The sequence below is a fragment of the Malaclemys terrapin genome, chromosome 11, assembly GCF_027887155.1.
Source record: "Malaclemys terrapin pileata isolate rMalTer1 chromosome 11, rMalTer1.hap1, whole genome shotgun sequence".
Taxonomy (NCBI): domain Eukaryota; kingdom Metazoa; phylum Chordata; order Testudines; family Emydidae; genus Malaclemys; species Malaclemys terrapin.
In genome coordinates, this window is record NC_071515.1 from 5720320 (window position 1) to 5733286 (window position 12967).

The 12967-nt window shown below is 46.4% G+C and overlaps 1 protein-coding gene across 2 annotated transcripts in view; it reads left to right on the plus strand.

Annotated features, from left to right (window-relative positions):
* ASB18 (ankyrin repeat and SOCS box containing 18) overlaps positions 1-12677 on the plus strand; it is a 45155-nt gene extending 32478 nt beyond the window's left edge. For both annotated transcript variants that reach the window (XM_054044287.1, XM_054044286.1), the window contains 3 exons: positions 1846-2350; positions 5864-5977; positions 10647-12677. In XM_054044287.1, the coding sequence (XP_053900262.1) occupies positions 1846-2350; positions 5864-5977; positions 10647-10832 (805 nt within the window). In that variant the 3' untranslated portion in view covers positions 10833-12677. The remainder of the gene's footprint in view (positions 1-1845; positions 2351-5863; positions 5978-10646) is intronic.
* Positions 12678-12967: the final 290 nt, after the last annotated feature.

Sequence of the window (12967 nt, forward strand, 5' to 3'; positions counted from 1 at the left end):
GGCGGGCTGCTCTCACCTTGCTCCAGTGTTGATAAGGCTGTGGATTTGGAGAATTATGCAAATAATACCCAATACGCATGCTCACTGAATATGCATCACCTCATTTCCATAATCCTCTCTAACACCCCCTCCCCCACGCTCCTGCTTCCTCCTTGAGTTTCACCTTCCCCCCTCACCCCTGTATTGTCTGAGGCAACAAGACCTTTTCCCCTAAGCTCTGGCCGGTCCAGGGGATCCCCCCTTCTCCCTATGGAGTATTTTCTGGGGAGGGGGAGCCAGAATCTTGTTCTCTCCCCAGTCTGCTGATGATCTTCCTGTCTGCCCCCTACTCTGCACTGCAGCCTGCTGTCCCTCCCTCCCCCTTCTGACCAGCTGGCTCTGCAGGGAAACCACAGCTGTTGTGTAGCTCTGCCAGCGAGACCCAGGTTCAATTTCCTACGCCACTACAGCCGTCCCGTGTGGCCATCGCTGAGCCTCACCTTGCTGCAGTTCCCCCTCTGGCTGGGGATAGCAGCTCTGCACTCCCACGTGAGAGTGTTGTGAGGATAAATGCTTTAAACACTGAGGTGATGGAGGCCATGTAAGTACCTTGGATAGATAAGGGAGAGGGAAGCAAGGAAGCCATCCCTGCCAGGATGCAGAGCCTCTGGGCTCATTTCAGGCTCCCTTTTGGGGGTTCCCGAGAGGTTGCCTGAAAAGCCCGGCAGAGGGGGCTGGAAACTGGATGTCTTTGGAGGAGACTTACCAGGTCTGATGACTCCCAGCTGTTTGAAGAGCAGAGTGCGCTCTACACTGGATCAAGGGGTGTTTGCCTCAAGGTCGAGTCGCCAATGCCATGCTGTTACCAGACTCCAAGTGCTCTCCCCGCACATCACCCTCAGTGCTTATTCTGAGCGACTCCCTTGTGTGTGGAGCCCCTTCCAGATGCAGCGGCGTGATGATGCAGCCTCGTGCTGGGCTCCCTATCCTGGGTAGGACGGTGCCAGAACCCCGGTCCTGAGCACCACCCCCTTCAAAACACAGATGTCTCACCCACTGATTTGACCACAGCATCAACACCTGTTTAATGCCTCCATTGTCTCTCCTTTCCTCGCTGCATCAAGTTTAACCTTCTTGTTCTCCCTTTCCAGGGCCTACGTACCACTCTGTCTCAGACCTCCTATCAGGTCACATCCAGCCCACCCAGGATGTCGCCTGGTTCCTTTTACCAGTTTCATCTTATGCTTCCCCCTGCTCCCGTACACCACCCTCGATACACGGGATGTCCACACAGCACCGGCTTGCCAAGCATCCCCCACTCCCTCCTCCAGAACTTGCCAAAAGACTCATTTCTTCTGCACTGGCCATAAGTAGCAGGTTAAGAGTGTTTTCTAAAAAGCACACACACAAAACATTTTTCCCCCTTCTGGTAGCCCAGCATGTGCTGGCTGCGTGCATCTGCTACACTGGAACCATCTCAGGCAGACGCTGCCGATTTTTCTGGGCATTGCTCTTAAAGAAAACACAATTTACATTACATTTCAGTTCATTTTTAAATAAAGGCTGCTCATATGTTTTGAATGAGCGTGGGCACCCCGTCAAGGTGGGCCACCCCAGCCTTAACCGCATTGTTTCCATTCCTTCAACCTCGTGTCCCATCATGCCAATAGTACCTAAGTGAATTAGGAGCACAAGTTCCATCAAAAGTCAGTGGAGGCCACTCGAGCTTATGGGCTCGTAGATCTGTTTTCTCTAATCTTAGTGGTCTCGCTAATGGGAGATGGAAAAGATGGCCCAATAATAACCAAGTCATACAACTCAGCTTCCATTTCTCCTTCAGTAAATGGCCGTGTCACTTCATTACAGATGTGCCAAACTTTTGGTGAAGTATGGAGCGATGGTTGATCTACCTAGTGAAGAGACACAGGAGACACCACTTCACATAGCAGCTAAACATGGCCTCTATGATCACGCTCTCCTATACTTGAGGTACGGCGCTAGTGTGGATAGGAAGAACAGTCGGGAAGAAACGGCACTCAGCGTGACTTGCGAACAGGCAAAAGAACAAGCAGCTCAAGGAAGCTACTTGCAGGTGTGCAGATTGCTGGTTATGTACGGAGCAGATGTCAACACCACAGATGAAGAGGAGAAGAGTCCTCTCCACAAAGCCTGCAAGAATGCCAGTCACAGCTTGGTCCAGTTTTTGCTGCAGAATAAAGCGGATGTGAATGCCATTGATTACAACGGCGCCTCCCCCCTGTCCTGTAGCCTACAGACCGCAGCCTTCAAGCAGCAACTGAGGCCACGTCTCACAGTGCAGACGCTGCTGAACCATGGCTCCCAAAAAATCTGGCCTATGGCCTTTGGGAAGGTACAGTCTCACGCATTGGCTAGAGGCAGAGGCAGTTAGCCAGCTTAAATACCGGCGAGGCTTTTCCAAGGGGATCGGTAAAGGGCTACAGTAAGGTTGGCCAATTGGTTGTTAGTTCTAATCTAGGCCAGTAATGGCGGAGGGCAATTAGCATCCCTGGGCTGTGCAGTGGCCGATGTGAAAAGGATTTGGTGGTTTCAGGCAACTTTCCAGCAGATAGGAGTTCACATCACAGCATCACTGGCATCCCTGTTGGCCATCTCAGCAGAGATTGACCTGCTCTCTTAGCCCCATTTGAAGTGACCCTTTTGGCTGCGGTGGGGCGGTGAGGGCTAAAACTTGCAGTGCAGCTTGCTGGACTGTCCCCGGTCTATAACCAAGCAGAGGAATTAGCCCTCTGAGGCCAGCCACCCAGCACCTTGCCTGAGCACCAAATTCACTCACCCATTTCTTTTAAAGAAGGGAGGACAAAGTGTCTTTCAAAAGGCCGATGTCAGCACTCAGCTGGCTGCTGAGTGAGTGGTGAGCAGCTCTATTCGATGTAGGAACGGGAACAACAAGCGAATAGCGCCCGACTCATGTAGCGTGTAGTGACAGTGGGTAACATTTTCAACAGCACCTAAGTGACTTAGGCTCTGAACTCCCCTTTTCAGAAGTGACTTAGGAACTTAGTACTATACTGGCATTAGAAAAGGTTCAGAGAAGGGCAACTACAATGATTAGGGGTTTGGAACAGGTCCCATATGAGGAGAGATTAAAGAGGATAGGACTTTTAAGCTTGGAAAAGAGGAGACTAAGGGGGATATGATAGAGGTATATAAAATCATGAGTGATGTGGAGAAAGTGAATAAGGAAAAGTTATTTACTTGTTCCCATAATATAAGAACTAGGGGTCACCAAATGAAATTAATGGGCAGCAGGTTTAAAACAAATAAAAGGAAGTTCTTCTTCACACAGTGCACAGTCAACATGTGGAACTCCTTGCCTGAGGAGGTTGTGAAGGCTAGGACTATAACAGGGTTTAAAAGAGAACTGGATAAATTCATGACGGTTAAGTCCATTAATGGCTATTAGCCAGGATGAGTAAGGAATGGTGTCCCTAGCCTCTGTTTTTCAGAGGATGGAGATGGACGGCAGGAGAGAGATCACTCGATCATTACCTGTTAGGTTCATTCCCTCTGGGGCACTTGGCATTGGCCACTGTCGGAAGACAGGATACTGGGCTGGATGGACCTTTGGTCTGACCCAGTACGGCCATTCTTATGTTCTTAACTTACACCTCATTGCAAGTCACTGGAGCGTTGCAAAATAGACTTAGAAAACTGAGCTCCACTGATTTGCAATGAAATGAAGGTTCCTAAGTCACTTTTGAAAATGGGCCTGAAGAGCTAAATCAACAGAGGCGCTTTGGAAAATGTTCCCCAGCGCGATAATAGCGACTGTCAGCTTCCATTTTGAGAAGGAAACATTTCTTGCAGTAGGTTTACATCATTTTCTTTAGAAACTCGTCATTTGAATCCAGCACCCAAAACAGGGTACAAACTTGAAATACGTTGCCAACATGCATTCAATTAACTTACATGTTGAGGACTAAACATTTCCTCTGGGTAACGCCAGTGAAGAAAACAGAGTTACCCTACATATTAACCTGGCCCTAGAAGGCTTCTGTGTTATGAACTCTGTCCCATGTACACAGGCCACTCTGTGCTCACACATGTGTAAGTAGAACCGACAGAGCTGGGAGCATCTAGCTAGTAAACTCTAAGCCAGGCAGGGCATCAAATAAAAGCTCTCAAACTGCAACAGAATGTCAGTGTCTTTCACAAAACAAAACAAAAGTCCAAGATAAATTAAATAGATAAACCACGTCCCACTGCTTGGCCCCTTTCTAGGGCCTTCTCGCCTGAGCTAGGGGCCTTGTGCAGGTGCTTACCTGCTCCCAGCAAACAGCCGGAGCTCAGTCCCCATTTAGCTGCTTGTTGGCCTTTGATCTAAGGACCAGGTGACCTGCAGCTATGACCTGAACCCTGGGAGGCAGCTAATTAGTTCCATTGGGGACTTAAAGGACCATCAGCTCCCCTGACGTAAACAAATAGTTCTGGGTTTGGGAAGGAGGCAAGGCTGGGTTGTTCTATTTAACCATCTGTCTTCAAATCTGTGATGTTCTTCCCTGGGGTAACGGCACTGAAGTCAGTGCAGTTACACTAAGAGTTCATGTGAACAACTGTGTACAGTGTGATTGTTTGATGTGCCCAGTTCAGCACTGCATTAGTTCAGTCTGAGGCTGGTGTGCCTCCACGAAGGCTTTGTCTACACTGGCACCTGAATGACAAAAGTTTTGCTGACGAAAAGCATCGGTGTGAACAGCACTTTGTCGGCAGGAGAACTCTCTCCTGCCAACAAACAGTGGCTACACTGCGCACCTTTTAGTGGCACGGCTGTAGCAGCACATCGTGTACACATAGCCTAAGTCACATGGTGGTGAATCACACCCCGTATATTTTTTGCCGCCCGACCTTGAGAGGTGCTGAGTGCCTATCAGGATCAGGCCCTTAGCGTCACATATCATGTGGCTTTAAATCACGTTTTAATGAGCTGGTCACATGCAGACAGAGGATAAAGTTTTCAAAAGTGCAGGGGTTTATTGCCCTCCATATTTATGTTAATTAAAAACATGTTGGAAACTTAGTTCAGTGATCAGAGAGGTTTATATCCTGCTGAGAATGTTCCATTGGTCTTAGACACCTAAGTCAGTTAGACACTTTTTAAAATTTTACCCAGAGTACTTTGCTTTGTAAAGGGATGACTTTTTGATGCCCTGTGAAAGTGCTCAAATTCAGTCTGACTTGAGAGGGGGTAACCTTTCACTGGGATCTTGCTGCCTGGAGTAATGAACATTGAAATGTTTCGTGGTGATGGGTGTATGATGTCTATAGGAGGGTAAGGGGGCAAAAGTTGGATAGGCTGAAACTAGTTTTGTTGTGGAGGCTAAGAAACAGAGTGCCCTATCTATCTATCTATCTACCTACCTACTTATCTATCTATCACAGAGCCATGACAGATCAACTTTGTATTTTTGTCATCAAAGTAGTCTTGCTATAGCTTTTCATTTCCTTGATTTTACCTCAAACCATAAAGAAAATATTATCCTGGCTTATCATGTGCAAGCAAAGAGTGTAAACAAAAAGCAAATGGGGCATCCAGTGAAAATAACCTCACAATAAAAGCAAGCCTTCCACTGGTTTTTGCATATGAAGGAGATTTAGGGACTTGGTACAGAGCAGAACTTCTGTTAATATGGTGTGCACCATTCCCAAGGACTGCCTTGGTTAAGTGGGTCACACAGACAATTAGACTGTCATTGGTGGAACCTCTGATCCTTTCATCTAATGACACGATGAAAAGTGAAACCTCTAGTCATCCACATTTGGGTTTTTGGAGAGCCTCAGCACTGAGACGTGTACATCACCCCCCGTGAAATCTCACAACATCACTCTGCATTTGTTCCTCTAGGTGCTGAGGTCTTGTGCATCAGTGCCAGAGATCATTGAAATCCTCTTCAATTCCTACTCTCAAGTCCCCATCTCTGAGCAGTGGCGGGAGGCTATTCCAGAGGAGATATTTCAGGTAGGAAAGCTCTGGGCTGGTTTCTTAGATATGCCTATAGCCAGTGGCGTAGTTTTGCCTCCCAAGACATGGGCTGATATCCCACAAGACCTGAGGCCATGCCACCATGAGACTTTGAACACTGCAAGTTCCTTCCCACACCACTCCCATATCAGAATGGTGCCTCGTCCACCTGCCCTGCACAGATGTCAATAACCAGACCAGGTGCAAGGCAAGGAAAAATCAAGCCCCTGCTTTTGCACCCAATTGCTTGGGAGCCTGCTCTAAAAATGAAAATAACCAACTGGCATCCAGGGCAAGTACAGTTTCCAGCGGATGGCGCAAATGGAAAAGAGCAACTCCAAAATGAAGGTTAAAATAATTTCAAACTGACCTTAAAAAAAGAATGCTCACTCTGGGAACGTTTTATATAGACCAGTCCTAAGTTTCATCTTTGCAGTTATACAGTGGATTAACGCCATCCATTCAAAAAGCGGTACTCCTGATTTACACCGGCGTGAGAGCACAATATGGCCCAACCTGGTAACCAATACGTGCATTTGTGACATCACCTCCCTGCAGGTCCTGCACGGATGACACAGAGAAATGAGTTGCAATGGTCAATGCAAAGCCAAGCATACAAAGTTACAGTCAAAAGGGCCAACAACCGAACACTTGTTTTGAATGTTCTTTCCCGTTTTCTCCATAGTGACAGTCTGTACAAAGCCTGCCTTACTTAGCTCAATGTCAGTTATAAGAGAATAGCTTTAATTTGAATAGCTTTAGTCTGAATAGCTTTAATTTTCAGTTTGTTTGGTTTTTTAAATGTTGGAAAGTAACAAAAATAATGGTGGGGCAGTGCATAGCTGAGAGTAAAGGGATATACAGCCTGAGTCCTCTAGTCAGTTCTATTTCCGATCCAAGCTAGAGGCAGCATGGTACAATGGGTATGGCACTTACCTAGGACTCAGGAAACTGGCTGTGCCACTGAACTTCTGCTGGATCTTGCACGAGCCACTCTATGTCCCTTCCCACCGCTTGCCTAGTTAGACTGTAAGTGCTGTGGAGTGAGGACTGTCTCTTTACCATATATTTGTACAGCACCAAGCACAATGAGGTCCCAATTTTGATCTGCATCTCTAAGCATTACTGTACTAGAAATAATAATTGCACACACAAAAACCCAACATTAAAAGACCATTAAGGTTGCAAAGTCAAGCATTCAATAGTTAGGCAATGCCTGGTGACTTTAAATCAACTTCTCTTGTACATATGCATTATGATACAGTCTCAATTACATACTATTTTTCCCACAGGACCCTTGCCAGGCATACCTAGAATAAGATTAATAGTGATCAAAAGTTGTTACCCTCTGATGGCTGTTAGTGAAATAAATAGGTGATCTCAGGTCAGCTACTAGTATGCAGGTTTCCACATCATGAATCCATTTGGCCTTATGTAGCAGGGAAGCCAAGGACTGAAATCTGAACAACAATCTCATTCCTAGGAGAGATTCCTCCAGGTCCCAGCTGAGGTTACATTGGTGTGACGAGTCGGGGAAGCACTTGCACTTCTAGTGCTGTCTCTCTGCCATGGACATACAGAGGAGTATGTTCAAGCCTGTCCCTGTCATACGTGCTGGATTCACTCAACAAAATGTAGAAGTTCAGGAAACATTCAGTGTGAGCCATTTTGCTGCTGTTTCTGGAAATAAGGTTGTGTCCCTTCCTGGTGAGATTTGTGAGAGAATGCTGAAAAGATGAAGTACTGAAGAGTGAAGACGGCAGAGACAGTGTTAGAACACGACATGCTTATTGCACCTTTGCGGCATTGGCATACAAAAACTCCTGGCACCATGAACCCTAGATAAGAACATCAGAGCGGCCATACTGGATCAGACCAATGCTCCATCTAGCCCAGTATCCTGTCTTCTGACAGTGGCCAATGCCAGGTGCCCCAGAGGGAATGAACAGAACAGGCAATCATCAAGTGAAATCCCAGTTGCTTCTGGCAAACAGAGGCTAAGCACACTTCAGGACATGGTTTTGCATCCCTGCCCATCCTGACTCATCACCATTGATGGACTATCCTCCATGAACTTATCTAGTTCTTTTTTGAACCCTGTTAGTTCTAGATAGTTTGCACTAGCAATCTCTGGCATATGGTCTTGGGATGATAGCTATATCTGAGCACCACACAATCTTGAATGCAGCGAGCCTCACAACAGAGGGGGAACTGAGACGTAGAGACTGTAAGGGAGTTACCCAGGGTCTCACAAGGAGTCCATGGCAGAACTGGGAACACAACCCTGGTCTCGAGGCTGCAGCCTTAATCACAAGGCCACCCTCCCTCCTGCTCTGTCTCCTCAGGGAACATCTACATTACAGTCTAAGATGATATTGCAGTTCAGCTAGAGATACCCGCACCAGATTTGATCTAGCTAGCAGGGATAAAAACAGCAGTGTAGACACAGGCACTGACTTTTCATTGTGCCAGGGGGTGCTCAACCCCCAGCTATGTCCCAGGCCCCACCCCCACGCCACCCTTCCCTCAATGCCACACCCCCGCCCCGCCCCCGCTCCAACCCTGCTCCACCTCTTCCCACCCCGTTCCGCCCCCTCCCCTGAGCTTGCCCCATCCTCGCTCCTCCCCTCCAGCCTCCTGCACACCACGAAACAGCTGATTGCAGTGGGCAGGAGGCACAGGGAGGGAGGGGGGAGGCACTGATCCATGGGGCCCATGGTGGTCGGGAGGCACTTGGGGGGTGGAAGAGAGTTGATGGGGGGGCTGCCGGTGGGTACTCAGCACCCACCATGTTTTCCCCATGGGTGCTCCAGCCCTGGAGCACCCACGGAGTCGGTGCGTATGAGTGTAGATGCTACAGTGTGAGCTGTACATGACTGCCCAGGGACCCTGAATCTGTACTCAGTGCCATCACATCTTCACTGGCACGATTTTTGCCATGCTAGCTAGATTAAAGCACACCCAGGTTTGCCTACCCATGCTACAATCAAACCTCCGATTTACCCTGAGATGTGCTCACATCCTCTCTCCCTGCTCAGTCCTGCCACTGCCACCGTGGGACAGTCCTCAAATATTCTGAGTTCACACTTGGCATCGGTCAGGGAAAGAAGGCAAGAGTGGTTCTAAGCCACCGTTACACCCTTCCCAGTCCCAGGAAGCCACCGCACAGCTCTAGCTAGCGCCAGCCAGAATTGTTCCCTAGGGGCTGTTCCTTCAGCCAGAGCTCAATGAAGCAAATTGCACTCTGGCCCCTCCCTCTCTTGTCCCCATCATGTCCCCTATTACCTGGAACTAGGGTGACCAGGTGTCCCGATTTTATAGGGACAGTCCCGATAATTGGGACTTATTTTTATATGGGCTCCTATTACCCCCCACCCCCATCCCAATTTTTCACACTTGCTATCTGGTCACCCTACCTGGAACTGCCCCAATATGCCCCCTGCCTAAGGAGGCAAGTATCAGGGGTAGCCGTGTTTGTTTTTGTGGATACAGACTATGAGGAGTCTGGTGGCACCTTAAATACTAACAGATTTATTTGGGCATAAACTTTCGTGGGGGTAATAAACCCACTTCTTCAGATGCATGAAATACCCATGAAAGCTTATGCCCAAATAAATCTGTTAGTCTTTAAGGTGCCACCGGACTCCTCATTGTTTTTAAGGAGGCCAGGAGGGGCTGGGATAATGCCCCATACCAGGGCAATCATCAGCTGCCCCTTTATGGCAGCATTCAGTCTCTTTGCACTGCTCCTGTAACCACAGCCGTGATCTATCATCTGTTGCTTGGTGTATTTGTGAACGGCTTTGAATGGATGCAGTACGTCACCCCCTATTTCTATTGCTTCCTTCCACTAACAGAGTTGCTGCTTAGCTCACCAAGTTCAGGTCTGTGTTTTTTGTGTCCTCGGGTCATAAGAGCCAAGCTAACTGCTGTGCGACAAGGCTGGGGTTTACAAAGTGCAAACCCCCAGCCTTCCCCCACAAAGTCAATGGGGGCCAAACTCCTTTGAAGACCTAGGGCTACAACACTTAAAATCTCCACCCCTTCCTTTTCTGGGTGCACATCAAATTGTTAGACAGGGAGACCAGGCCTCAGCCCAGCTAAAATCTCACCCTTGTATGTTTACAACTGGTGGATGGCAGCATATAGGTATGCGGCAATGAGCACTACAATGGTAGTCGTTGATTGCTGCTACAGCCTTTGATCCTTGTAGATCTACCCCAGCCACACTTGGAAAGAAAAAAGAAAACTGGCATCTAAGGGCTGTTCTCTGTGCTTTCTGCAGTTGTTTCTACCAAGGATTGAGCAGCCATCTTAGATGCTCCATGTCTCCTATACTTCGCGTCAGCATGCTAATGCTTTATGAAGAATTCTACTGTCAAGTATATTTAAAATCACTAAAAAATAAAACTGTCTTCCACAATGAGGTGTTGTACCTGCAGAAATTTTATGTGTGTCCTTTCAGATGGGAATTACTTTTATAGCTGTGTTTCATCTCAGAGAATCCTACCAATACCTAGACTTCTTAACGTGCGAACAAGTTTAAGTAATTATGTTACCTTACTTAATCTAATTATGCCATTGATTTTCAAAGTTTGAAAATGCTCTGTTTTGTCTAGCCTATCAAAAAACTTGAATTCAAGGTTTACTCTCTCTTGCTTTACAGATGCACCTGCCCTTTTATGAATCCTTTTTCATGCTATCATGCACACCTCGGTGTCTGCAACATTTGTGCCGTTGTGCCATTCGGAAAAAGTTTGGCAGCAAATGCCACTACCTTATCCCCTCATTACCTGTGCCCAAACCCTTACAAAACTACCTGCTGCTGGAACCTGAAGGAATACTGCTTTGAACTACTTGATCCTCCGCAGTGTATTACAGTATCTTTTGTGTGTGCCTTTAGAATTAAGGATCTGTCATTTCCAATATAAATAACTGTTTTTCGGGGATATACACTGTAACGTAAACATTTGCTTTCAGTTGAAACTTTGTATAGAATGTTTTTTAACCACATTATATGTTAAGGTGCCACTTATCAATAGTCTATAAAGGGTTAACAAATGAGTAATAACTGTTATAAGCATATTACAGACATGAGTAGTATGTGTTATAAAAACTTTATTGAAGTCAATGAGACAACGCAGATGCATAATGTTAAATGGGGGTAAGCATCAGCAGGATCTAACCCATGTGCAGTCCTAATGATTTCAGTGGTATTATTCCCATGACTAAAGAAAGCCAAATCTGGCCCTTAATAGAGTCACTGCTGTAACCTTTGGCCGAATACTGGAACTGATGAGGATAATCTATAATATAGAAAGGCTTGGCAGAATTCTATTTTTATTTTTTTACCATTTTGATAGATAATATCAATATTTATTTTTGAGTATCTTTTTAGATTTTCATCTATGTAAATTTTCATGGTTAACCAAATTATGGACTTTAAGCACTTTTTTATCAATTAAAATGTTCAAAGTTGCGGGAAATTATGTGGGGGCAGACAATTAATTAATGGCAGCGGTGATAAGATTCAAAAAGTCAAAGCTTTATAAGCCACTCCAGCACAAATTGTCAACATCCCATGTCAAAATATACAAAGCCTTAAAACTGGACATCATCCATGTTTTTACTATTCATTTGCTAGTCCATTTGTAACAAGCCTAATTCAAAGCTCTACATCGCTGGACTTTGACTCTAATAAGTTCTCAAGCAACATTTGTCTTACTTTACCTATCTGTAAATGTTGATTATTATCAATGGAAATATTTTTTCATCACTCTGTGTGTGTATGGTGAAATCAGCATTTACTGACTTTTGCCAATAAAAATCTAATTCTTCCAAGCCTAAATAGAGACAAGACCTATTAGCATTTTAATTGTCCTTTAAAGAACAGGCTGCAGGCTGAAAGCTGGCTACTCTACATACACACATAAACTTTTTCTTTGATCCCTATATTAAAATTAAAATGGTTCCATCCTACCACAGGCAGCTTGTAGTATCTCCAAAGATGCTCTTGGCACCACATATGAGTGCAGCTCTGCTCTGAGCATGTGTCACGATGCACTGACCCTAGTCACATGGTGGGACCCCTCCAATCACGCTGGTATGGATTAACGCAGGACAGCTGGGAAGTGTTCATTTGAAAATTAAGGGAAAACATTTCGGATCCTTTCTAAATCTATACAATATAACTTTAAAATAATAGTGATCTGACCAAAACATGGAGCATTAGACTAATGGCAGTTGCTCTCTCTTTAACCCTCTTACATCCAGGCACTGGAGCAGGGATGTTCAAAGGAGTTTTAGGCAGTCACGTGTCCAGCTCCCTATGAGTTTCATTATTTCACGTCTTCCAATGGGAACTGGGCACTAACCTCCCTTAGGCTCCTTTCGAAAGCATCCCAGCCTGCAGCAAATAGGCAAAGAAACATTACACTGTGGGTGAAATCCTGGCCCCATTGCCATCAATGGCCAAACTCCCATTGATTTCACCCAGTACGTGGGGATAAACTCAGAGATTCCAAGGCCAGAATGGAGCATTGTGATCATCTAGTCCAACCTCCGGTATAACACAGGGCAGAGAAATTGCTAGAATGAATTCCAGTTTGCACGACAGCACGTCTTCTAGAAAAATATCCAATCTTGAGTTAAAGATTTCCACTGACAGAGAATTCACCACAACCCATGGCAAGTTGGTCCAGTGGTTAATTACCCTACCTGTTAAAAACGAATGCCTTATAGCAGTGTTTCCCAAACTTGGGACGCCGCTTGTGTAAGGAAAGCCCCTGGCAGGCTGGGCAGGTTTGTTTACCTGCCACGTCTGCAGGTCTGGCCGATCGTGGCTTCCATTGGCTGCGGTTCACTGCTCCAGGCCAATGGGAGCTGCTGGAAGCAGCGGCCAGCACATCCTTCGGCCCGCACTGCTTCCCGCAGCCCCCATTGGCCTGGAGCGGCAAACTGCGGCCAGTGGGAGCCGCGATCAGCCGG